The sequence below is a fragment of the Staurois parvus genome, unplaced genomic scaffold (genome assembly GCF_062004578.1).
Source record: "Staurois parvus isolate SC_StPar_1 unplaced genomic scaffold, SC_StPar_1.0 ptg000097l, whole genome shotgun sequence".
NCBI lineage: Eukaryota > Metazoa > Chordata > Amphibia > Anura > Ranidae > Staurois > Staurois parvus.
In genome coordinates this window covers 6,306,912-6,333,484 of record NW_028317893.1, presented here as the reverse complement: position 1 = coordinate 6,333,484, position 26,573 = coordinate 6,306,912, and the positions used below count along the sequence as shown (strand labels likewise).

Sequence of the window (26,573 nt, the reverse complement as noted above, 5' to 3'; positions counted from 1 at the left end):
TCCAAAACTTACATGTATAGCCTGTTGCCCTCTCACAGGTCTTATACATCTTGACCCCATATCTGGCACGCTTGCTGGGGAGAAATTGTTTGATTACAAGGCGGCCAGAAAAATTAATGAGGGATTCATCGATGCAGAGCTAAAAAAAAAAAAATCAAGGGGAGTATTTAAATGTGCTATTTCCACCTGAATTCCGGGTTGGGCAGTGAGGGGGGGGGAGGGGGGGAGGAAAAGTATGGGTGCTGCAGAATTTGTGGGCTGCCAATCGGGATTTGCAAGCACATCCGGAAGGCTACTAGGAGCTCTACGGGCCTGTCTGCGAATTATTGGTGGCCGCGGGACACTACTTGTGCTTGCCACCAAACCAGCTTGTACTGCACTTATGGGACTCGCCACGTCACCAAGTGATACTGCAGTGCTGGTATGTGTAAGACCAGGTTGTACTAAGCCGCTGGTGCTCGCCAGTTCACCAAAAAGGTAGTGCGGCACTAGTACTGACACTCTGCTGCATATGAGAGTCATCATGCATTTGTACCACCTCAGCAACCTGGGAATGGGGTCAGCTACACCTGATCTTAGCAGGGACCTCTTCCTCGTCGTCAGCTGTCAGGGTGCCGCTGCTGTCTATAGGTTCGTATTCTGAGCCCGATTCTGCCAGTGAGTCTTCCCCTTCGCTCTCACTTGACAAGCTCAGAATACTACAGGCCTCTTCACTAAAGTACCTTTGGTTGGACATTTTGGCCACTAAATTTACAGGTACCTAGTAAGACTCACGGGAAAAAGAGCGCCTGGCTGTCAGGGACTGCTTGAACCGCTACAAAAAATTTACCGACAAGTGCTAACAGAGATCAGGCCTGATTCTGGTATAACACTGGTATAACGCTGATCTGATCAAAGATATTGATCCAATCAGACACTATACTAGCAATGGAGGTTTAGCATGCAAGTGAGCGTGTTCCTGGCAATCAAGGGGTCAAATGTGATTACTTGTGTACTAGCGGGCAATTTGACGCTATCTGGGAGCGGCGCTGACGCTAACACTATCGGAAGTCACCAGGGACACCGATACAGTGATCAGTAAAAATCTGTTCACTGATCAATGACACAGGTGACAGGGCAGTGAAGGGGTTAATGGGGGGGGGGGGGCGGCGATCAGGGGGTTAAATGTGTCCTAGGTGTGTTCTAACTGTGGGTATGTGCTGTTTTACTCACGATTTGTATGTCTTCTTCTCTGTCTGGAACGGAATGTGTCCAGGCAGAGAAGAATGACATCATATCCTGTCCTGTGTAAATGTCAACACAGGACAGGATAGGAAAGGGACCGATCATCTGATTTCAGCCAGACATCACAGGCTGAAATCGAACGATTGATCCCTCCGGGATCAAATCGTGATACCCGCTGGTGGGCGGGAGCGCGCTCGCGCGCCCCCTGCTCGCGAAAGCCTCGGTTTTAAAACGTGCTTTTGCGCAGCCGTGCCGCCCTGCAACCATTTATTTGCAGTGGCTGGGCGGCAAGAGGTTACATTTCATATAATAGCCCACCGTATATCCATCAGGGCATGGGCTCTTTCCTGCTGTCATACTCTTCAATGCCAAAATAATTACCTCCTGGGAGATGGCTCTCTCTAGGGCCTCTAAGTTTTCTTCTGGGATTCTTGCTAGGCCAACCTCCTTTAAATATTTCTGCCTTTTTCCCTTCCTTTCCTCCTTGGTTTCTTTCTGGTCCCCATTCTTTACATCATACAACCTACTACAGTATTTTTTTAAACATATTAGCAATGTGAGTGGTGGAATATACCAATTCTCCTTTTTCATCTTTAATTTTTTCTATATAAAACGCTTTGATTTCTTTTCCTTTAGTCTTTTCATTAGATATTTCCCTGGTCGATTCCCGCACTGATATTGTTCTTTTGAGACCTATTAAAAATCCTCCTTGTTTAGAATCCCATAAGATTTTTTAGTTCTCTTTTAAGGGTCATCTTCTGATATACAATAATAGCCAACAATGCAGCACTCAGATGAAATGGTCTCCTATAAAATCAAAGTAAAACATATATAGGTATAGAGCACGTGTATAGCATGTTTATAAAATGCATGTGAGATGAGCTAGTGCTCAGTCCAGTATGAAAACAAATGAAAAATATTAGGATTCCAAGAAGTGTCACAAAAGGGTGCAAATTTGCATCTAAATGGCGCAAAATGGTGTGACAGTCTCCAAAAAGGTACAGATCCGTGCGTCAGGTGCATGTGGAAATGAGAGTAAGTTGCACTAACCAGACAGAGCAAATTACAGTGCTTTTGAGTAATCAAGACCACTCCTGGTCATCATCATCCTGGACTACACGGAGCACGTCTGGCAACACGTCTGCACACAGCCTCTCCTCCACTGGCACTCTCCGGATCACGGGAAACATTCCACTTCACTCTTGCGCACCCAATAAGCACTTAAAAGGGATAAACCTTAGTGGCTCAAAATAAATGGGCCAGAGAATAAAGTGCTATATAGTGCAGTACGTTTATTGAAAATCAGCAGAAAAACCATATATTTAAACATAGTGAACTCACATCTGAACCATGGGAATTCAGCTATGGTGTACAGGAATGTAAACACAAATCCAAGATAGCCGCCGACCTCCCTTGTGCTTCAGGCAGTCTGGTATCACTGGCTTGGCTCCTCCCTAATGCATTTCGTACACTTGCACGTTTTCAAAGAGCCCTTTAACAGTAGAATGTCAGGTTTCTGTGATATTTGGAAGGACATCCATTCCAAAAAACTCTTTCCTACCTTTAATGTGACCTATAAACTGTACAACTGTGCACACTAATGCAACCATATTATTTTAATTCTTTATTTTTACTTCCCTCCATCTAAAAGATTGTTTGTTGTTTAACTGAGTTGTACAGTTTATAGGTTACATTAAAAGGTGGAAAAAGTTCAGAATATCTATAGATCTCTCTCTCCCTCTAATTTTTTTTTAGATCACAGATACCAGACATTTTAACAGGGGTGTGTAGACTTTTTATATCCACTGTACATGCACAGTTGCATTTGTGTGCAAGCACAGGGGACAGGAGTGGTTTTTATTCCCCCCATTTAAACATTATTATCACAAGAGGCAAGCAAGTCCTTTGTGATAGCTTGATCAGTGCGCGATACATATGTGACATGAGTGTATAGGATGTATGCATGAGAAGTGATTGACACTCAACTGTCAGAATGATAACAATTATAATCATTAGATGGGTAACTGGAGTTCAAAATAACATGTTGGAAGTGTACATTAAACAAGTTAAAACCAGTTGAAACCAGAGATGTGGCTGATATTCACCAGATGTGCATTCCATCAAAATAGGTAACTAAGCGTGATGGCGCAGCCGATCACGCGTTGACTCGAACTACTCCGCAGAATCATACATGACGTTATATAACCAGGAGATACTGCGCATGGCAGTAGATAAGGACATTCCAAACTATGTATATAAAAGACGGGGGATTCTAGGGGGATTCATTGAAGATGCAGCAGACGTGCCTTGCGGTGATTTCCCAGATTCCCCTTTGTTGACTGTTCCCCCAGTCACTGGGAAGTGGGTGATGCTACAATATCCAGTGATGTATTGATGCTTTATTCTTGCTATAATACGATCTAAATATGATTTGCAATTCTGACAAATTCTTATATTATACTAACAGAACTTATTCAATAAATCATGTTTTGCTTTAATATTTATTAAGCCTAATCAGTTTATTAGTGAGCGATTGGTAGTAGTGTTAAAAACACTTTGTTTTGAGGCAAAACAGTGGCAGGTACTCTTTATTAAAACAGAGGTCTAACAGACCCCCAATATCTTCCTTGCCCTTGAAAGAATCTCATTAAACACAGATTGTGTTTTAGGAGATGCTTCCCTGGCTGTACTGGCCAGGGAAACCGCGCTGAAACACAGCTCTGAAACCGGAATGGAGGAAAGCCTTTCTGCTTCCAGCTTTAATCCTCAGGAAATGGATGTTCTTCCTCCTCTGTGCTCAGTCGACTCAACCACTTATAGCGGTCCCAGTTTTTCTGGAGGAACAGGCAATTCCAAAAAATAGGAGGGTGAAAACTTTAAACCACGTTTACTGGAAAGCAGATAGCCAGATGAAAAAAAATAAAAAATCATCCATAATCCTGGCATATATACAGCCTCTAGACATCAAGCGGAAAAATGTGTGAAAAAAGCAACCTGATAGTGAAACACAAAGGCATTGACAGATCTAGTAGCAAGCACCTTGACAGAAGAAGGTGGAACCCAATCCTTAAGGCCATAATCTTGAAGAACGATCTGTTGAATCCACAGAAATAGGGAAACCAAAAGCTGGATCTCGATTATGGGGACTGTCAAGGATGATAGAATCAGTCTTTATAATAGAAGCACTGGGTGTGAGGTAGACAAGCACAACCCAGACTACATCCATGCAATGGAGAAAGATCCCCCAGACAAAGGAACAGAAGAACCTTGTCTTGGTAGAGGTGAAAGACCAAAACTACTATTGGAAGGTCCTTAGTTTTCACAGGTCACTGATCCTCACTTCTGCTCCAACTGCCTAGGTCAGTGGTGGGCAACCTTTTTTTTCAACTGAGCCAAATCTCGCCAAAACCACGATTGAAATTTATTTTGAGAGCCACATTTTTAAAACTGAAAATACATCTCCCATATAGTAATTCATCCCCCATATAGTAATTCATCCCCCATAGAGTAATTCATCCCCCATAGAGTAATTCATCCCCCATATAGTAATTCATCCCCCATAGCAATGCATCCCCCATATAGTAATTCATCCCCCATATAGTAATTCATCCCCCATAGTAATTCATCCCCCATATTAATTCATCCCCCATATAGTAATTCATCCCCCATAGTAATTCATCCCCCCATAGTAATTCATCCCCCATATTAATTCATCCCCCATATAGTAATTCATCCCCCATATAGTAATTCATCCCCCATATAGTAAGTCCCCCCCCATAGTAATTCATCCCCCCCATAGTAATTCATCTCCCATATAGTAATTCATCCCCCATATAGTAAGACCCCCCCCATATAGTAAGTCCCCCATATAGTAAGTCCCCCCCATATAGTAATTCATCCCCCATATAGTAAGTCCCCCCTGTGTCAATTCACTTACCTTTGCTCCGCGCGTTCCTCTCACCTTGCTTCCCGCGCCGTTCTGGTCTTCAGGGCGGACTGTGAGAGGAGTTCGTCACGCTGCCCCGCCTACATCCTGGCTGCCCCGCCTACATCCTGACAGCTGCAGAGTCCTGACTTTTGGGGCGGCCGCCCGAGAGGAGGGAGGGGAGGGGAGGGGAGGGGAGGGGAGGTGAGGGGGCGGCCGCCCGGCACACGCCTGTCCGAGAGGAGGGAGGGGAGGGAGAGGAGGGAGGGGAGGGAGAGGAGGGAGGGGAGGGAGAGGAGGGAGGGGAGGGAGGGGAGGGAGGGGAGCGGGCACCCGGCACACAGAAGAGCCACATTTAAGCTTGTAAAGAGCCGCATGTGGCTCGCGAGCCGCGGCTTGCCGACCACTGGCCTAGGTGATCGGAGCAAAGCTCTCCCTCAACCTTCCTACCCACAACTTCTTGGGACACATCACAGCTCCCAGGAGGCTGTTGTACCATCCAGATTGTGCATCTGCAAGCCGCGCTGTGCTATGGGGAGTCAACTGTAAAGCTGCAAGGAATCACAGCTGGCTTCTTGCAGTAAACTTGCCACCGCCGGGGACCCAAAGACCAGCGAAAAGCCAGCCTAAATCAGGAAAGCACTGGATCCCTGGAAAGGCAAGTGTTCTTTTATTGAATGTCAGCTACAGTATTAACCGTTTACATACTGACTGAAGCACCTACTTAAATTATGTGCTTGATAAACTGTTGCACAAATATCGTGTGACATAAATAAATGAGCATTACCACTATTTTATTCTCCATGGTCTCTGCTTTCAGAAAATTTATAATGTTTTGTGGTTTTAACTAGTCTTCAGGCCTAAAATTTTTTGAATGTGTGCTAAATAATTCAAAAACTGCTCTAGCAGCTAAAGGGTTTAGGCAACAGTCACAAAATATTTTAAACGCACTGAGTAGGCAGAAAGGGTTCAGGTCCCTTGCGGGGTGTTGACTGATCCTTAAAATAAGTGGACTGTTGTCGCACACCCCATTTACAGCTGTAAAAAGGGTCCTCAAGAACACCAGTCAGCTAGAATTCAATCGTAGAATACCTATTTTTGGAGATAACCTCTTTCACTTTGGCTTTTATTTCCTCTTGAGTTCTGCTTTAAGAACTAAACAAATACACCAGAAAATAAAATTAGATTCAATGAACGCGTTTACCTTTCTAGAGTAGTACAGGCTTTTTCAACTGTAGATGCAGCAACTGGCAATCCTAAATTTGAAGTGAGGGTGCAGTTATCAAGAGTTTCACTGAGGTTACTGCTCATCGACTCGGCCAAGAAGCTTGGAAATGTTTCATCTTCTATGTTGACATAACGTTGAGACATTGCAAAGCTCTCCCCTATACAGAACAGAATTAAAATGAAAGTCATTTATAGTGTTGTGCTTTTGATAATTTGTCACCCAACCAACTCAAACAGAAAAAAAATTAATAATATTTTCTTCATTAAAAAAAAAAAAAAAAAAAAAAAAAACTCCCTCTTAGTTGCAAGTAAAACCTGTGTCCTACAATACAGGACATTTTTTTAACCACTTGCCTACCGGACACTTTCACCCCCTTCCTGCCCAGGCCAATTTTCAGCTTTCAGCGCTGTCGCACTTTGAATGACAATTGCGCGGTCATGAATTTTTTTTTTTTTTTGACAGAGCTTTCTTTTGGTGGTATCTAATGACGTGTTTTTTTATTTTTTGCTAAACAAACTAAAAGTCAAATTTTGAAAAAAAAAAAAAGTATTTTCTTAGTTTCTGTTATAACATTTTGCAAATAAGTAATTTTTCTCCTTCACTGATGTGTGCTAATGAGGCGACACTGATGGGAATTGACAGGCACTGAAAGGCAGCTCAGATGGGCATTGATATGTGGCATTAATGGGCACTGATCAACAGTGCCCTGATAAGTGTACGTCCCCTCTGAGGAACAGCGATTACCGGCTCTCCTCACCTCAGGAGATGTCAGCATGACAGCTCGTGAGGAGAGGAATGCCAGTAGCCAGCATTTCCTTATTTACAGGTGATCAGCTGTGACTGGACACAGCTAATCACATGACAGAGCTGATGTCATCGGCTCTTTCCGCTGATTGTGATCCGCTGTATCCCAGGGACACAGTGCCACACTGATTGCCACGCGTCCCCAGGAGCGCACACGCGCAGTTAAAGTGGGAGGACATCATATGACTTCCTCCCAGAACAAGAGAGCTGCCATCCGCCCATCATTTCCTTATATGGTGGGCGGGAGGCGGTTAATCATAACAACTGGGTTATAGGCAGCTACCTATTTTTATTATTATTGCAAAACAAGGTACTGGGTCTTAACTTATATAAACAATTCCCACTTACAGGTAGCTCATATTTTAAGCAAGCAGTAAGACGATCAAAAAAGTGAGGGGCCTGTGTCCTGTACTGTACTTTAGAAAACAGATTTTACAGACAAGGCCCACAGAAAACAGGTCAAAAAGACTCAGCAGCCTACAGAAGCTTACACCAACAACTGGCATCAGAGGGGGCCTAAACATTCACCTGGCAGAAACTGTACATGTCAATCGAGGCCAAGAGTGAGGTCTTGCAAATCCGAGAAACCGATGCCTGATGCTGTAAAGCCCATGAAGCACTAGAATCTTGTAGAGTGTGCCTGGGAAGAGAGGAGCACTAGCCTTTAGACCAGTGGTCTCCAAACAAAGGCCTGTGGGTCAGATGTGGCCCTTTACTTGCTTTTATCTGGCCCCTGGGACACTATTTCTCCCACCGACATGAATGATGTGGCACCATTCCTTCCACTAAAACCAAACAATGGGACACTATTCCTTCCACTAAAACCAATAATGCTGCATTATGCTTCTAAAACTATGCACTAAAACCAAATAGGGCAATGATAAGGCTTTGTTTAGTCTTAGGGCATTTTCTACTCCCATTGGCCACAGTCCGACCCCCCTAAAGTCTGAAGGACAGTAAGATGGCCCATTGATAAAGTTTGGAGACCCCTGCTTTAGACAATAGATTCTAATGAAAACTTATCTGATCCACCTAGCAATGTTGGAGCTGAAGACTCTTGGGGTAATCTTCAGGTAGCACAGAAGTGGGGTTCCCATTTCCTAAAAGAAGCCGTAGCAGTGAGATCAACCCTCAAGGCGCACACAACATCCAGACAGATGTAGATTTGTCAACTCAAAGAGATGTTGGTCCAGACGAGAGTAGAGAGTGAATATGTCCCACTGTGTACTTCCTTGGAAGAAAATTCCTCAAATCATGCCAAACAAATCTGCCTTCTGGGTGTGATGGAAAACCTTGCAAGACGTTGACTTCCTTGTCTTTAAAAGGGTAAATATGACAGAATCCAAAAGACCCTTGTCGCTCAGGACCGCAGCTTCAACAACCAAATCATTAAAATCAGCAACCGAGAAGCAAGATAGAATACTGGCTCTTATTACAGGAGGTCTGGGCTATACAGTACGGCCCAACCAGCATGTACCAGGAGTATATCCGAGTACTACATCCTCCTGAGCCTATTTGAAATCATAAGTATTTCAAACCTTTTTTGTAAAACCTGCAGAGAAGGCAAAAGGAAAAACTGGAGAGGCACAAAAATGCATAGGCCGAACTGATCCTATAGCATCACAAGAACATCCACAATGAAGGGCTGAAATTCCCTGGACCAAGCGAAAAACCTCTCCAGGTTTGTTGTTGAATCTAGATGCCAACAGATGCACATCTGCAGCAAAGCGCTTGAAAAAGCTCCAGATGGATAGCCTACCCCATATACCCTGACTAGATTATATAACCCTACTCTACTTCATTAAGAGCTCTGTTATTTAGCAAGCAATGCTAAAAACACATGAATGGGAGGGGGTGGGTGGCCTTAGCCCTATACTGTACTGCAAGATATACAATGTACAAATAAGTCAAAATTTTTATCTTAAAATGTACAGTACAAGGCAGGCTAGATATTCATAGACAGAGACATCCCCAATCAATGAAAGCCAGTTTTGTGGGCAACAAGGCAAACATACCATGCCAACAAGCCCAATAGTGCCACTGAAAAAACCTAGCAGCCAAAAGACTGCATCCACAGGAGGCCTGGACACCCATCTGGCAGAACTTGGAGAACAGATTATTGTTGTCAAAATACCTAGGACAAACTCACTGGTCAGATGGAGAAAACAAAAACATAAGGGTACTGGAGGTATGTTATTTTTTAGTGCATAAGCTCTTAGTCTTACCCATCTAGCAATAGTGAATTTAAAAGCAGGGTGTCCCTTTCAAGACCCTATTGGCAAGGTCAGTTTTTCAGGAAGAGGTCTTGGTTTTCAGACAGACAATCCGATAGCAGATTACATGCAAGACAGCAAAATTAGTTGGAGACAATTTCCTTGAGATAATTTGTAGTAGGGCACAAGGAAGGAATGACAGTCCTCATTGAGGCGAATGGCTGATTTAGGACAGTCTTGGACACAAAACCACTTTATAGGAGGAACCAGAAAGGGCACCTTATAAAATCGAAATTCAGCAGGTTAAGCAGGGACTGGCTGAAAGTTGACCCACACATGGGCTAGCTGGGATCTACCAATCGACTTGTAGACAACCAGCCTGTTAGGTTTTTCTCAAACTATCAGTGCAGCCAACTGTAGCCGGCAGGATGCACTACCTCAAAAAGGGAAGGGAGAACCCTTTCATTAATTCTGCTTCTACCAGGTACCTAATAGTCAGATACACAGTGATGGAATGCCAATTTTATTGCCATGAGCTCCATGGTGTTGATTGGCTTTGCTTCCCTAAGTGACCAGGTTGCCTTAACTGTCAGAGATTAGAACACTTCTACCCAACCTGTGAGTCTAGCAGCTTACTTCTATGGGTTTATCCCACCTTCCATGTGGGATAGACGACTTTAAAATTTCCAAGGATAGGTTGAAATTCACCAAGATAGGAAGTTCCTTGCTTTAATGGAGAGAAACATAAGGAAGCCGAAGACTAAGTATGTTTGTTCCAGGCCTAAAGAATGTTGCGTTAGAGAGGCCTTGGGTGTAAAAGCCTCAAATGGGGCTACCATAAGACCCAGGACTCTCAGAGAATTTCACAGAGAGAAAAGTATTTCAGATCTTAAAAAAGGTCAGAGAATAAGATGTTAGAAAGAAATGCACGTTTGCTTCCAGAAAATTTGCCTGGGCTGTGCCTAGAATAAGGCTTAGTTATTGTAAATGAATGAAAGATTAATGGGAAGACTTTCTAAGTTGATTACCAAACAAACAAAAAGCCTGAGGAATATTAATAGTCCTTTGGGCACTTGCAGACAATATGGAGGGAGATGAATCCTTCAGAAAAGGGTCATGGTAAGGAGGCAGGAGTTAAGTAAATTAACAACATTTTGACATCTTTTGACGGTGGGCAGTAGTTATCTGGTTTACCCCTATTCTAATTACAATCACTTCCAGAAAAGATCACCCAACAGGCAAAAAAAAAAAAAGAAAAAGGAGCAAAAAAATAACCAGTTTGTTGACTAGAAATTAAGATTACAATTCCTTTGACACAGAGAATTAATAGAGCCACTTGGTAAAATACGAATGTATATTCAGAACACGGAGTAAATGAAAAAAAGCAAAGCCAGGCCCCTAGTCCGATGCATTTAGGAGGTGATGCTTTAAATCCTCCTTACATATCCCGTTGAAAGGGATTACAAATACAATGCAGGCCTCTGGCATACTGCAGTCCAAAACGCTTGATTTACAGCCATTTTACATTTGGTTTTGTTTTTTTTCCCTTAATTCTGCCTCTAAACGCTCCTCCATGTTTACTTGTGCATCAATCACGCACAGGCATTAAGAGACAGTAGTGTTTAGAGGCAGAAAAAAAAAAAAATCCAAAATCACATTTCAGAAAAACGTTTTTATGCACAGTCACATTTACAGGTGTTCAAACATGACAGTGGTCAGAAACCACCGTATTTCCATTGGATATATTGCAGGTATGCCCATCTGTACAGGAAGTTCCCAGCGACCTTGCCTCCTATTGTTCGGATTTCTGCATGTGTGGGGTGCTGCTTTTCTGCTGAACATCATCATCATGACAAACGACCTGACGCAAGTTCAACTTATAGAAGCCATGCAGCTTCATCCTGAGGTGAGGGACCTTGCGCATCCACGACATGCTGACCGAATGCTAACCAAGCCAGCCTGGGAGGAAACAGCACGTGATTTTACACCACAGTCAGCTAAAATAAGCAAAAGGCAGAGGGAGGATAGAATTAAGTGCACGTATGCAGGATGTAAACTTTAGATTGTGACACTTTATTTAGTGTAGAGAGATTATATATATATATATATATATATATATATATATATATATATATATATATACACACATACACATATACATACACACACATATACATATGCGCACACATACACACATATATAGATAGAGCTACAGAGAGACATTACACACACACACAGTGGTCTCCAAACTGCGGCCTTTTGGTTGCTGTTATCAGGCCCATGAAGCACCATTTCATTCACTGATACCAATGAAGGGCATAATTCCTTCCAATGACACCAACAATGGGGCACAACTCCTACCAATGACAAACGATGGGACTCAGTTCCTCCCAATGACACCAACAATGTGGCCCAATGACACCAATGTTGAAGCGCAATTTCTCCCAATTAAAACAATGATGGGGCACAATTCCTCCCAATGACACCGCTGGCATATTGTTTACTTCCACTGATGCTTGAACATTCTTTTACTCCCAATGGCCACAGTCGAGCCCCCTCTAAAGTCTGAAGGACAGTAAACTGGCCCTTTGTTTAGTAAGTTTACAGACTCCTGATATATTATATACATACATACATACAGAGCATTCCTAAGAAGCTTAATGTAGTCCAGGAATTAAGTACAGTTGTGATTTTTGTTTTGGGGGGCCCTGTGTAAACTTTTAGTACAGTTTGCTATTAAAATCAAATAAATGGCCAGTAAGATGTAATGGATGTGCCCCGTCCGCCCTCAAGTACACATATGCGGCCGCAAAGCTCGTTTGATTTAATGTGTTATGCTTTCTTGCAGGACAACATCAAACTGGTCTGACTGGAGGAAAAGTGCATGGATAAGAGAGGCCGGGCCCTCCAATGCTCCCATGACTATAAGCAAATCATTCAGCTGTACACCAGTTACTTTACCTTCAGCCACTCCAGGAGGATTAGATCATGAGGAAAGCCAAGATAAACACACATGGTCAGGTAATCTGTCTCCATAAAATGTAACCTTCTATACATTTTAAATACATTTTGTGTGTTTAGGCTACTACATCATTGGTGCTCTCTGGCACAGCTGGTCATGGACGAAGATGGCGGAGGAGACAGGAACTTAGTGAGCAGGCATAAGACCAGATCTTTTCAGTGTTGAGGAAGTTCAGAGGAGTGCAACAACAGGGATCCATTCAACGATCCGAGAGAGGCGAGGGCAACTTTATGCTGCAGTCTGTGGCCTATACAGTAGGATCTTGGCAGGGAGTGGGAGAAACAGGGTATGGATATTACTTCTGCACTACTTAGTTCAATTAAGGCAGCAAAGAAGAGTGGCTTGCAACTGCCACCTGACTGCTCCGGCTCCTCCAAGTCCACCTCTAGACCCATTGCCTTTGCATGTCCCTTTTCCGCCTTCCCTGACCTCACCCCACTTCTCCTTCCTAGCGGAGCTAAACCTTACAGCCCAGCTCAGTGGATCCATCCAAATCACTGTAATTTTAATGGGGCCACACCTCCCTCTTCCCTGCATATACCATTTTTTTTTCAGTTTGCAGTTCAAATTAAGTATCACTTTAATACACTCACTGACATCCATGATGCCTTATCTTGTTTTTCATTTGTCAAAAAAAAAAAAAAAAAGGAAGAAGATTCTAGGTAAATTTTGAGCTGCACAAAAGCAGTATACTTTTTCACTTTGGGGTGAAGTTTACATTCTCTGAAACACTTTTGGATGTACTCTGCAGAGTACACTTTTGCACTGTTAGGGAGGATGGCATTTCTCAACGCCATCAACATTTTCTGTCTTGTTCGGACTCGGGAACCAGAAATCTGATTCCCAAGAACCTTTGCAGTCTCCAAGGTCCGCCTACAGTTGGATTCAGTTTGGTCTTTTCTTGTTATTGTAAGCAAGTATTTCAACTTTTCTATGTGAAATTATGGTTAAACCCATGCAGATGCACCTGGGGTACTAAGACATGTCTACGCGATTTCCATATACCCTGGTCACTTGTCAGTTCACAGCAGTGGGAGCAAGATGTGCCCTTATACTGTTTATCATTTGTGAGTCTCTGTCCCTGGTCCATGTCCAGTTTGGACCAGTACAATACAATATTTGAGTTCCTGCTGCTCTACTATTTAGAGATAGCTCCAAGAGTTCAATAAATAAAAAAAAGAAAACTTAGACCGCAGTCCATGGACTTTATGGGCACCACAGCAAATTGTAGAAATTATACAACCTTTATTAATGCACAGTTAAAAATTAAATAAAAACGTTATCACAACACAAAGAAGTATTTGTGCAAAATGCTACTTTATTTCGATAAACTAAATAACTCCTGCGCTACCCAAAACAAAGTGGTTGTGCGTAACGCGTACGGCATAAGCAGAGGCAGATGCGGACAGGAGGGGACATCATGTAGAAGTGCTCATTGAGATCCCTGTAATAGAAGCAATTTTAACAATGGTAAAAAGTGCAAGTGCAATATCTTTATTTACAATTGGAATGTTTTAACATACCACATTATATGAGGCACATTTCTCTATTGGTTTCAGGGGCATAGATAAGGGGGGGTCTGAACACCCCCCCCCCCAAGAGGGGAGTTGCCAACCATCCATACGGTGGGGGCTGTGACAAGCAGCGATCTCCTGTATTGCTTTCAGTTCAACAGCTGGAAGCTGCGGGAGGGAGGGTAGGAGAAGCAGCTTCCAGAAGATCGCTGTTCATCACCGCTGAACAGAGCCCGATAGCTCCGTTTTCTCTTTCTGCCCCCACCGTCGCTGTGTTCTACTCACTGCCCAGCCCCTCCCTCCGTTCTCCGCACCAATAGGAGAAGAGGGGCTGGATCTGCTGTGCCTCCCCCTGTGCCCACCCACACTACAGTCTGTGCAGCTTCAGAGGAAGTGTGGGCGGGAAACTGAACATTGCAGCCGACAGCGCTGATGCATCTGAATGAGTCGTGGTGACCCTGACCTCCCTTCCACCCACCACCACTCCCACATACAAATCAGATACCGCAAAAACAGCCCTTTTCTACGGAGATCTATCCCATCAGTAACGTACTTAATCTCTCTCATTTTTCTTCCATCCCCCCAACCCTCTCTGAATGGTGGGGTACGGATTTCTCTGCCCCCCTTTTTTTTTTCCTCCTTCTCCCAGCCCGTTGGCCTTTCGCTTACCATAGTGGGTCCTATCTCTCATTATCAGAGAGGACTGCCCAGGACAGGGACATGGCAGGTAAATTGCTGCTCTCACCTCCACTCTAAACTGTAACTTCAACAGCGCATAGACTTCTGCTATCTCTGAACAAAAAGTGTATATATTTTGGTCTGTTTGTTGATAGATTCTCACCTCTTGCTGCACTTTTATTACTCTGGCCGGGGTCTGGTCTGTGTTTGAGAAACATCCTCCCAATTCATGTGATCCTTATCAGTTCTTAATTGGGGCAGAGAAGAGTTGCTCATTTGACCATCTCCCTATAAATTTAGATCAGCTCATGGGGGGAGGTCACAGATAGGGGGGCACAGTCACAGATGGAGTGCAGTTTTGTGCGTGAGTGGGCTTTTGCAGGAGTGCAAAGCAGCAGCAGTTGAACACAGCAGATGAACTAAAGTAGGTTAACTCAAGCAGCAGGAACATACAGCAAAGAACTCTACTGCACACTGGATGGACTGCAAGCAAACACCCTGGGAAACATCTCCTACAAGTCTGAGTCCCACTCCACCTATCTTTAAATATGCCGTCTCTACTCCTCCTTTTCATATTACTATCCTGCGTTCCCAAAATCTCCTTTTCTTACCCCTCTGCTCCACCCCAAAGATTACACATCTCACCCTCACTGCTACCATCTCCCTACTACTGCTCTCATCACCTCCTGCTGATACTTCACTCACCTTCTGTCCCAAACAACAGGAATGGAAGGCATTTACACTCGTAAATCGACTCGACATCCCACTCCCATGTTACTTTCCTCACCCTTCTCCTAACCTCTGGGGATATCGCCCCAAACCCTCCAGTATCTCACCCCCACACCAGCCACCCTCTTTCCTCCAGGAATTGCCGCAATCCCCTCAATTTAATATCAATCCCCATGCTTCAAAAAACCACCCTCCCTTTTTCATGTGGACTCTGGAATGCCCGCTCTGTCTGTAATAAGCTCACCTCTGTCCATGACCTTTTTGTCTCCTGCTCTCTTAACCTACTAGCAATTACAGAAACCTGGCTTCAAGCAGCAGATTCTTCTTCTCCCGCAGCATTTTCCTATGGAGGCCTTCTCTGGACCCACTCATCCAGACTCTGTGGTCGGAAAAGAGGAGGGGTTGGTTTGCTTCTATCCCCACTGAGCACTTTTCAAGTCCTCCCTAACCCTCCCTCTCTATGCTTTTCTTTCGAGACTCACTGCATTCAGCTGTTTTCTCCCATTTCTCTGAGAATTTCAGTGATCTATCGGCCTCCTGGACCCGTGTCCCGCTTTGATGATTTCTCCGCCTGGCTACCCTACTTTCTCTCCTCTGAACTACCCACTATCATTCTTGGAGATTTTAAACATCCCTATTAATGTCAACAACCCGGCTACATCCCAAATCTTCAACCTAACCTCATCTTTTGCATTAGCACAATGTATACAGTTCTCCACTCACTCTGATGGGAATACATTAGACCTTGTTTTCTCCCATCTTTACATTCCCTACAACCTCACAAACACCCCCTTTCCTCTCTCTGATCACAATCTCATCACCTTCACAGTGTCCTCATCTTCAAACACCTATCCCTCCAAGAGACGAATTACCCACAGAAACCATCACAACTTGAATCCTGTTCCTTTCCACTCTGCAACTGACCAACTCTATGACAGAATCTCTCCCCTGTCCTGCCCTCACCTGGCCACTACTGTCTAAAACAGTTTGCTTTCGACCACACTAGACTCACTTGCTCCTCTAACAACACGAAACATCAGGCCCTGACCGTTACAACCTTGGCAGACTGACCACACCAGAAATCTTAAACGAAATAGTCGTGCGCTGGAGCAATTGTGGCGTAAAACCAAATCTCACCAAGCATTCATCCTATATAAATTTGCTTTCTTAACAATTCCTCCCTCCATGCTGCCAAACAAGCCTACTTTGTCATTCTCATCAATAGCTTATCATCCAGTCCTCGTCGTCTCTTCTCTATTTTTAACGCTCTACTTTCTCCACCTTCACCCAGCACCTCACTCACTGCTCACGAGATTGCAAATCATTTCAAAAGCAAGATTGACGCAATTCGTAGGGGCATTGCCACTGCACAGACATCCATCCCACTTAGCATACCTTATACTAAACCTCCCTCAACACTTTCCTCTTTTGACCTTGCTACTACTGAAGAGGTCACTAAGGTTTTCTCAGAAGCCCGTCTCACCACCTGCCCCCTGGATCCTGTCCCCTCACAACTACTATGGTCACCCTCTTCTTCCATCCTATGCTCCCTCACTCACATCTTCAATCTCTCCCTCTCGAACGGTGCCTTCCCCTCCCCCCTCTAAGGCATGCACAGATCACTCACATACTTAACCCTCCCTGGACCCCACCAACCTGAACAACTTAAGACCCATCTCCCTGCTCCCGTTTACCTCTAAACTCTTAGAACGCTTAGTCTACAATCGCCTGAGCTCCTACCTCACCGACAACAACCTTCTTGACCCCTTACAGTCTAGCTTTCGCTCACTATACTCCACTGAAACTGCCCTATTAAAACTCACTAAATGATCTAACTGCTAAAACCAATGGCCACTACTCCATACTGCTACTACTCAACCTCTCTGCGGCTTTTGATACGGTTGACCATCCCCTCCTCAAAACCTCCTCTCTTGGCCTCCGAGACTCTGCTCTCTCCTGGTTCTCCTCCTACCTATCGTAGCACGCCTTCAGGGTTACTTATAATTCTGGCTCCTCCTCTTCACTCCCTCTTTCTGTAGGGGTCTCTCAAGGTTCTGTCCTTGGGCCCCTACTCTTCTCCATCTACACCACCTCCCTTGGTCACTTGATAAACTCCCATGGCTTCAAGTACCATCTCTATGCTGATGACACAAATCTATCTTTCTACCCCTCACCTCACCCCTTCAGTCTCCTCTTGCATTACAAACCTACTAAGCGACATATCGGCATGGATGTCACTCCACTTCCTCAAACTCAATCTTTCCAAAACTGAGCTCTTAGTATTCCCTCCAGCCCCTGCCGACTAACTTCTCCATCAAAATCAATAACACAATCATCAGTCCCTCCCCTCATGCCAGGGTGCTAGGTGTAACCCTAGCCTCCTATCTGTCCTTTCAGCCCCAAATCCAATCGCTGTCCAAATCTTCTAGACTTCGCCTCCTCAACATCTCCAAGATACGGCCGTTCTTAACCTCGGAAACCACTAAGCAACTTATTCACTCCCTTGTTATATCTCGTCTTGACTATTGTAACTCCCTCCTTATTGGCCTACCTCATCGCAGGCTATCCCCTCTTCAGTCTATTATGAATGCTGCTGCCAGACTCATCCACCTTACTAACCATTCTGTATCAGCCACCCCTCTCTGCCAATCCCTCCACTGGCTTCACATTGCCCAAAGGATAAAATTCAAAACATTAACAACATATAAAGCCATTTATAACTCTGCCCCAAATTACATCAGCAATCTTGTCTCCAAATATCACCCAAACCGTACTCTCCGCTCCTCACAAGACCTCCTGCTCTCCAGCTCCCTTGTCTCCTCCTCCCATACTCATCTCCATGACTTCTCCAGAGCTTCCCCCATCCTCTGGAACTCTCTACCCCAAATTATCAGACTATTGCCTACTCTGCTCACTTTTAGGTGATCTCTGAAAACATTTCTCTTCAGGGAAGCCTATCCTGCTCTCAGCTAATAATGGAATCTTCTACTCTTCCTACCAGCCCATCCCCCACAGTTATTACCTTTTGTACCACTAACCCCTCTCTCCTAGATTGTAAGCTCCAGGGCCCTCCTATCCCTCTTGTATTGAACTGTATTGTTGCTGTATTGTCTCCCTTTATATTGTAAAGCGCTGAGCAAACTGTTGGCGCTATATAAATCCTGTATAATAATAATAATAACTGGAATATCTTTGACTTTCTAGAAGGTGAAAGGACTAAATAGTCTGAAAGAGCATACTAGCCTTTTGAGTAAGCTATGGCAGGTCAAAAAACTCAAGTGGTTTTCTTACAAGAGACACTTTAGAAAAGATAAGATCCCCAACTAGGGAACTTTACATTTCCAAATGTATATCACCGCACCTCCCCAAAATCTAAGCCAAAAAGGAGTTTCTATCCATTCTAAGCAAGCACCCTGGAAGAACAATAGATTATCACAGACAATGAATGGCAGCACCTTATAGGTAAGGGTTTGCTTTTTGAGCAAAAAGTCACTCAGGTTTGTCTATTTACCAAATGAGAATTAGGTTTCCTCACTGGAAACTTGTTTATGTCTGGCTGATCACACAAAGAGGGTATCCTTCAAGTGGGAGAAGACAAATACGGCTTTGGATCCCCTGCTTGATGTATTGAGGAAAGCTGCTCACTTACCCTATGCGAAAATACAGAAAGTTGATATGCTTTTCCACGAGCACCAATTAGTGGATGGCTGGAGAAGCTGTAACTCACGAGACAAGGGTCCTCACACAGATATGCATGTTCCAGATGAAAAGAGGGGGCATGTCAAAATAGTTGTTACTGAGTGCCAATAACAGAGCACCGAGTACAATTCTGGTGCATAATGGACTCAAATGACAAACTCCCTGTCAAACTGCTACAACAGGATAGTGGAGGCAAGACTATAAAAATTGCGGTTGTTATGAAAATGACGACTGACTGAATATCTATTTCTATGACTTCAAAATGGCTTTAAACACGTCAGCATTTTAAAAATATGCTAAATTTAAGGGCTAATCTCTACTAAAACTACTTTAATTATTAGCAATCAGTAGCAGTCAGTTTTTTTTTTTTTTAGCAGTTCAATCATGCATTTAAATTTTTAGTGACTACATTGCTTGAAGTAGCAATTGAACTCTAAATAGAAGAAATTACACACAGCTGCATCTTGTAGCAATGAACCATGCATGACTGGAACAATACGTAATCATACGAGATTTACCACTTCAATATTCCATTTGGCCTGGATGGCAGTCTGTCAGGGTCAAGGGTCAAACTGGAATGTGAAGAGGATAAGTAGTACACTAGGCAGAAGTTTTAGAGCTTTGCCCATTTAGAGCTGGCAATCAATTGTAGATTAGAATAAGCACTTTATTCTCACTAGCAGCTCATTCTTTTTAAAAGTATCAAGATCACTTTAGTAACCTCATAACCAGACACTTTCACCGCCTTCCTGCCCTGGCCAATTTTCAGATTTCAGCCATTTCACACTTTGATGAAAAAAAGCAATTGCTTTCAGTTAATTTTTCCAAGGGGTGTGCTACCATATATTAAATTGAGGATGCCAATAATTTTGTCCAGTCCATTTTTAGGCTTTTGGGTGGAATGTTTTAGATTTGGCTTTTTGTGTCTCTCCTTTTTGTGTCATACCAATACAAAAACAAAAAAGAAATAAACATGAGAAAGCCTAAACATTTTTAAATTGCAACAATTCTCTAGGTGAAGTGGTATATTATCTGATAGAAATGCAGGGGTGCCAATATTTTTGGCCCTGACTGTAGATGCATAGAGGGACCTGAAATCCAAAGAGCAGACCTGGCCTTTCCAGGAGCATATAATTATGCATCTAATTTCTTGACTACATATCAATAATATATATATATATATATATATATGCGTATATTTATGGAGGTCCTGCACCACCAGGAAACAAAAACGAAATAACTCCATTTTGGAAAGCAAACACTTAAAATGTATTTTATGAAAAGGAGGGAGTGAGTCTTTTGAAGGCATCATTTTAAATGGCACAAATTAAAAAAAAAAAAAAAACACAGAAAGAAAAATTAAGAAATACAAAAAACACACCACACACACTCAATAAGTAAACAGGTCCCACAGGCACAATTTTCATACTTTTGGCTCTGGATGCCACCAGAATAAAATTAAAACAATCCAAATTAATTTTAAGTGCAGACTTTCAGCTTTAATTCAAGGGGTTGAACATGAATATCAAGGTCAAATTTTAGGAACTGCAACCATTTTTATACACAGTTCCTCCATTTTCAGGAGCTCAAACGCAATTGGACAAAATGAATAGAATCATAAATAAAATGTTCATTTTTAATATTTTGTTGGGAATCCTTTACTGGCAATGACTGCCTGAAGTCTGGAACCCATGGACATTACCAAAAATTGGCTTTCCTCCTTTCTGATGCTTTGCCAGGCTCTAACTGCAGCTGTCTTCAGTTCTTTGTGGGTCTGCCTTTAGTTTTGCCTTCAGCAAGTGAAATACATGCTCAATTGGGTTGAGATCAAGTGACTGGCTCAGCCATTGAGGAATAATCCACTTTTCCTTCAAAAGCTCCAGGGTTGCTTTTACAGTGTGTTTTGGATCATTGTCCATCTGTACTGTGAAGCGCCGTCCAATCAACTTTAACTGCATTTGTCAAAATCTGGGCTGACAGTATATCTCTAAACACAGCAGAATTCATCTGGCTGCTTCTGTCACATAATCAATAAACATCAATGACCCAGTGCCACTGGAAGCCATGCATGTCTATGCCATCACACTGCCTCCACCATGTTTTACAGATGACTGTGTGCTTTGGATCATGAGCTGTTTCAGGCCTTCTTCACACTTTTTTCTTCCCGTCATTCTGGTACAGATTAATCTTAGTTTCATCCATCCAAAGAATGCTTTTCCAGAACTGGTCTGGCTTTTGTAGATTTTTTTTTGGCAAAGTCCAATATGGCTTTTCTATTCTTCAAGCTCATGAATTGGTTTGCATCTTGTGGTGAACCCTCTGTATTTGCTCTCAAGACGTCTTTGACAATGATATGCTCACCGCTTTTGATTCAATTGTCCAATTACTATTGGTCCCTTGAAAAAGGGGGGATGGCTACTCTTAAGAGTAATTCCTAAACCCTTCCTCCAATTTGCATGTACATACCCTAAAAAATTAAACCTGAGAGTGTGCACGTTCAGCCCAAAGCCATTATCTAACTATAGCTTGAATATGTTTTGGTAAATACCTGAAAAAAACTAAATAAATAAAACGACAATTGTGCCTGTGTCCAAATACACACACACACCTCAGGATAAATGAGTACACCCCAGATTTCTTTACACAAGAAAAGCGAAGGCTACAAGAAGATCAGTTAGAACACTGTACCAAAAGTCATAAAATAATTTAACAAAGATGAAACTGCAAACATCTCACAGAGACGTCTAGGCCGTCCATGGAAGTGGTCACCTCAGGAACGTTTTCTGATAAGGGATGAAGAAAATGCAAGTTCACTGCAGTTGGCTAAAGAAGTAGAAAGCAAAACTGGGGTGACTGTTTCACGTGACACAATACAGCATACACTGCAGAGGAATGACATGCATGGGTGTCATCCACGAAGGAAGCCTCTCCTAAAGCACACGCACAAAAAAAGCCCACCTAGAATTTGCCAGGGACCATGCTGAAAAAGACAACTACTGGGACTCTGCACTCTGGAGTGATGAGACCAAGATAAATGTTCACTTCAAAACTGTATGACGTCACAAAGGTGACGAGTACAACTAAAAATGCATGGTGCCTACAATGAAACATGGTGGTGGCAGTGTCCTTCTGTGGAGCTGCATGAGTGCTGCTGGTGTCAGGGAGCTGCATTTCATAGATGTCATCATGAATTCACACATGTACTGCTTTAATTTGAAAGAGAAAATGCTGCAATCACTCTGTGCCCTTGGTCATCTTTTCCAACATGATAATGATCCAAAACACACATCTAAGGCCACTGTTACATTTCTGAAGAACAGGGTGAAAGTGATTCAGTGGCCAGATTCTGAACCCAATCAAACACCTATGGGGAATTCTGAAAAGACAAGTTGAGCATCACTCTCCATCCAGCATCCAGGCTCTAAAAGAGGTCGTTCTTGAAGAATGGAAAAAGATAAATGCTGCTTTATGTCGCCAACTTAATCATTCCATGCCCAGAAGACTTGGTGCTGTCCTTACAAATCATGGAGGTCATACAAAATACTAGATATAGTAGTTTTCGTAATGCAAGTTATTAACCTTCCTTTCATGGAATGAGAAACAAATGTTCTGTAAAACCCAGTTGTATCAAAATTCTGGAAATTGTTTGTGTTCATTGAGATATTGATTAAAATCTTACTTTTCAAAAGGGGTGTACTCATTTATGCTGAGCATTGTGTGTAATATATTATATATATATATATATATATATATATATATATATATATATATATATATATATACACACACACATACACATACATACATACACACACATAGATATACACACATACTTTGTAGATGCTATATATTTTGCACAAACTAATATACACTTATTGGGATCTCTTTTTTTTTTTTCTAACAAAAGACATGTAGCAGAACACATTTTGGTCTAAATGTATGGAGGAATTCAATTTTTTTAAATTCAGTATTGTTTTTATAACAGAAAGTAGAAAACATTGTTTTTTTCCCAAAATGTGTGATCTTCAATAAAAAATAAAAAAAACAAACAATGGTGATCAAATAACGCCAAGAGAAAGTTCTATATGTGTGGGAGAAAAATTATATGAATTTCATTTGCATACAGTGTTGCATGACTGCACAATTGCAAGATAAAGCAGTACAGTGCTGAATAGCAAAAAAATGCCCTGGTCATGAAAGAGTAAAACCTTCCAGAGGTCAAATGGTTAAAGTGTTACTAAACTCATGACCCTGCCTTCACTATATCTGGCCTCCGACAATACGCACAAGATAGAAATGCAATTAATTTAGTAAATATAAACTGCTAAATACCTTTTCCCATCAGCAGTTAGCGCAATCTTGTGACTTCTATCAGTGTTCAGCTGAGCACTGGTGAAACTTGTAAGAGGAGTTTTCATAATCCTCTGACTGTTCTATGAGGCTGCATAACCCCTGACCCTATGTCTGGACAGCGCTGATTGGCCCTATGCTGCTCACATGCACCCTCCCTAGCAATACACACCAGAGCATTTGCAGAGTGACTCAGAGCTGATGGATTGGGGACTGTAAAAGGGGAGGATCAGACAAGACAGCATCAAACAGCCTTTCTACACAATGCAGAGGATTAACCCCTCAAGTTTTTACAGTCAGTATAACAAGCATGCTTTACTGCATATACAGACTGATTTTACTGTCAACACTTTAACAGTCTATAGTACAAATACTGTTATAGGGCAGCAGGGCTGCGCTAAAAATATACACACATACGCGATTTGCATTTCCATTGGTGGCTAGGGATGTCAGTCAATCACAGGGTCCTGGCTGGAGATTCAGGGATGTTGGTTTCTCATCACCTGATGCCCGGGACATGCAGTTCCAGACATTGTAGTTTTTTTTCTACCTTTAGCCCTGCTGCGGGCAAGCAACAGGACTCACCTGTCAAGTGGAAGCATTAGGACAACACAGGTCTCTAAAAAGCCAGCAAGAAAATGGTGCTTTGTATTTCTCAGTACAGCAGAGAAATACAAAGCAGCATATCTCCCCAGTAAAATGCACACAATGTAAAACAGCAGTTAACCTTTTTATTGCCCCAGATGTTAACCCCTTCCAGTCCAGTGTCATTAGCACAGTGTTAGTGCTTTTATTAGCACTGATCACTGTATTAGTGTCATTGGGATATCAGTGGCACTTATTTCCCACCCAGTGACAGAATGCCCACCACAGTCCTGCAATAAGTCACGGATTGCCACCATAAAAAAAATATAAAAATAAAAAAACAAAAAAAAAAACCTCTAGTATATATACACTGCCATTTGTAGACACTAACTTTTACGTAAACCAATTAATTTACATGTATTGGGGTTTTTTTTAGCAAAGACATGCAGAATAAATGTTGGCCTAAATTTGAGACAAAATATTTTATTACTAGAGGTTTTGAAGCAAAAAGTAAAAAATATTTTTCTTCTTCAAAATAGTTTTTTGTTTATAGAGCAAAAAACGCAGAGTTGATCAAATACCACCAAAAGAAAGCTCTACTTGGGGGGGGGGGGTTTGAGGACATAAATTTCATTTCATCAGAGTTGCATGACCGCGCAACTGTCAAAGTAACACAGCGCGGTATCACAAAAAAAGGCCTGGTCGGGGGGGGGGGGGGTGATTTGTGTAAATCACACACAAACCATTGACAAAGAGCATACTCACCAATACTAGGAACTATACAAATATAGAATACTATACGAATACATTGCCAGGCACCATACAAAGTACCACTAAAGACAACAACATTGCCGGGCACCATACAAAAGTACCACTAAAGACAACAACATTGCCGGGTACCATAAAGTACCACTAAAGACAACAACATTGCCGGGTACCATAAAGTACCACTAAACACAAATACATTGCCGAGTACCATACAAAGTACCACTAAAGACAACAACATTGCCGGGTACCATACAAAGTACCACTAAAGACAACAACATTGCCGGGTACCATACAAAGTACCACTAAAGACAACAACATTGCCGGGTACCATACAAAGTACCACTAAAGACAACAACATTGCCGGGTACCATACAAAGTACCACTAAAGACGACAACATTGCCGGGCACCATACAAAGTACCACTAAAGACGACAACATTGCCGGGCACCATACAAAGTACCACTAAAGACGACAACATTGCCGGGTACCATACAAAGTACCACTAAAGACGACAACATTGCCGGGTACCATACAAAGTACCACTAAAGACAACAACATTGCCGGGTACCATACAAAAGTACCACTAAAGACAACAACATTGCCGGGTACCATACAAAGTACCACTAAAGACAACAACATTGCCGGGTACCATACAAAGTACCACTAAAGACAACAACATTGCCGGGTACCATACAAAGTACCACTAAAGACAACAACATTGCCGGGTACCATACAAAGTACCACTAAAGACAACAACATTGCCGGGTACCATACAAAGTACCACTAAACACAAATACATTGCTGGGTACCATACAAAGTACTACTAAATACAAAAACATTACCAACTACTACAAGGAATTCCAAACACGACGTTCTCGGTGGCAGCACAGCAATGAGACAACTGTTCAGAGCGGCCACTCCCCCTCCCTCCACCGCCTGTCCGAATAAAGTTGGCAGCACAGAGCCCCGGCCTAGCACACACGCGGCTGGTGTTAGAATAGTTCCATACTTGCCTCACACCGCTGGCTCCAGAACAGAGCGCAGGGTACATGGAGCCGCACACGACGCAGAGAACGAGCTGTATTAACACCGAACTCCAGGGAACCGCAATCACCGTTCAACTAGAGGGCGGAGTCTGACCTAGAGGACGGCTGACAAAATACAAAACTCACAGCCCGCGTCACACAGCAAGCAGTCAGCTGCAAGGGGAGGGGCGTGAAGACGATTATACGCTCATAGAATGCCACTATAGGCGGTGCTAATCGTCGCGACGCAAACGGGGCGGAGTTGTGACAGCGTGTGCCTTGTAAGGTCGTGGAAGCGGTAATTCTATAGGTTGGAGTTTGGAAGCGCGGGTATTATGTTGTGGGAATGGCGGAAAGAGACAGAAGGTTTCTGAAGTAAATACGTACGTGGTTGGTGAGGCATAGACTACAGTCCTGTGTGAGGTGTTCTCACACACTTGTTGCTGCGTGCCATTGGGGTGTAGGAGGCTTCCTGCTTGAAGAATTACAGTTTGCTGTAGAAGAACAGCACAGCTGCGTGCTTGAGGTGATTCCATTGTCTTTTCCTGAGGTATAATCAGGAAGATGGGCCAGTTAGGAGGGCTCCTCATCTCTTTAAAACCGAATACATATACAGGTTCTGAGGCTGATTTAATGCATATGGGGCACTAAGGTGTCCTTTTATCATGTAGCAGCAAATGACAAGTGCTCGGTCCTCCGGCATTCTCAGAGGAGAGAGTTCCTGAATGCCTTTATGAAGCGGTGTAGATCGCTTCTCCGAATGAAGGAAAAAGTGAGCTACAAATGCCAGAAAACGACTGCTTTTACTA

General features: G+C 42.9%; 1 protein-coding gene across 2 annotated transcripts in view; it reads right to left on the bottom strand.

Annotated features, from left to right (window-relative positions):
* The window catches only part of CEP192 (centrosomal protein 192), a 317,843-nt gene extending 291,910 nt beyond the window's left edge, over nucleotides 1-25,933 (bottom strand). For both annotated transcript variants that reach the window (XM_089671050.1, XM_089671051.1), the window contains exons 1-2: nucleotides 25,753-25,933; nucleotides 6,354-6,534 (exon numbers count right to left, since the gene is read on the bottom strand). In XM_089671050.1, the coding sequence (XP_089527176.1) occupies nucleotides 6,354-6,520 (167 nt within the window). In that variant the 5' untranslated portion in view covers nucleotides 6,521-6,534; nucleotides 25,753-25,933. The remainder of the gene's footprint in view (nucleotides 1-6,353; nucleotides 6,535-25,752) is intronic.
* Between the last annotated feature and the right edge of the window lie 640 nt (nucleotides 25,934-26,573).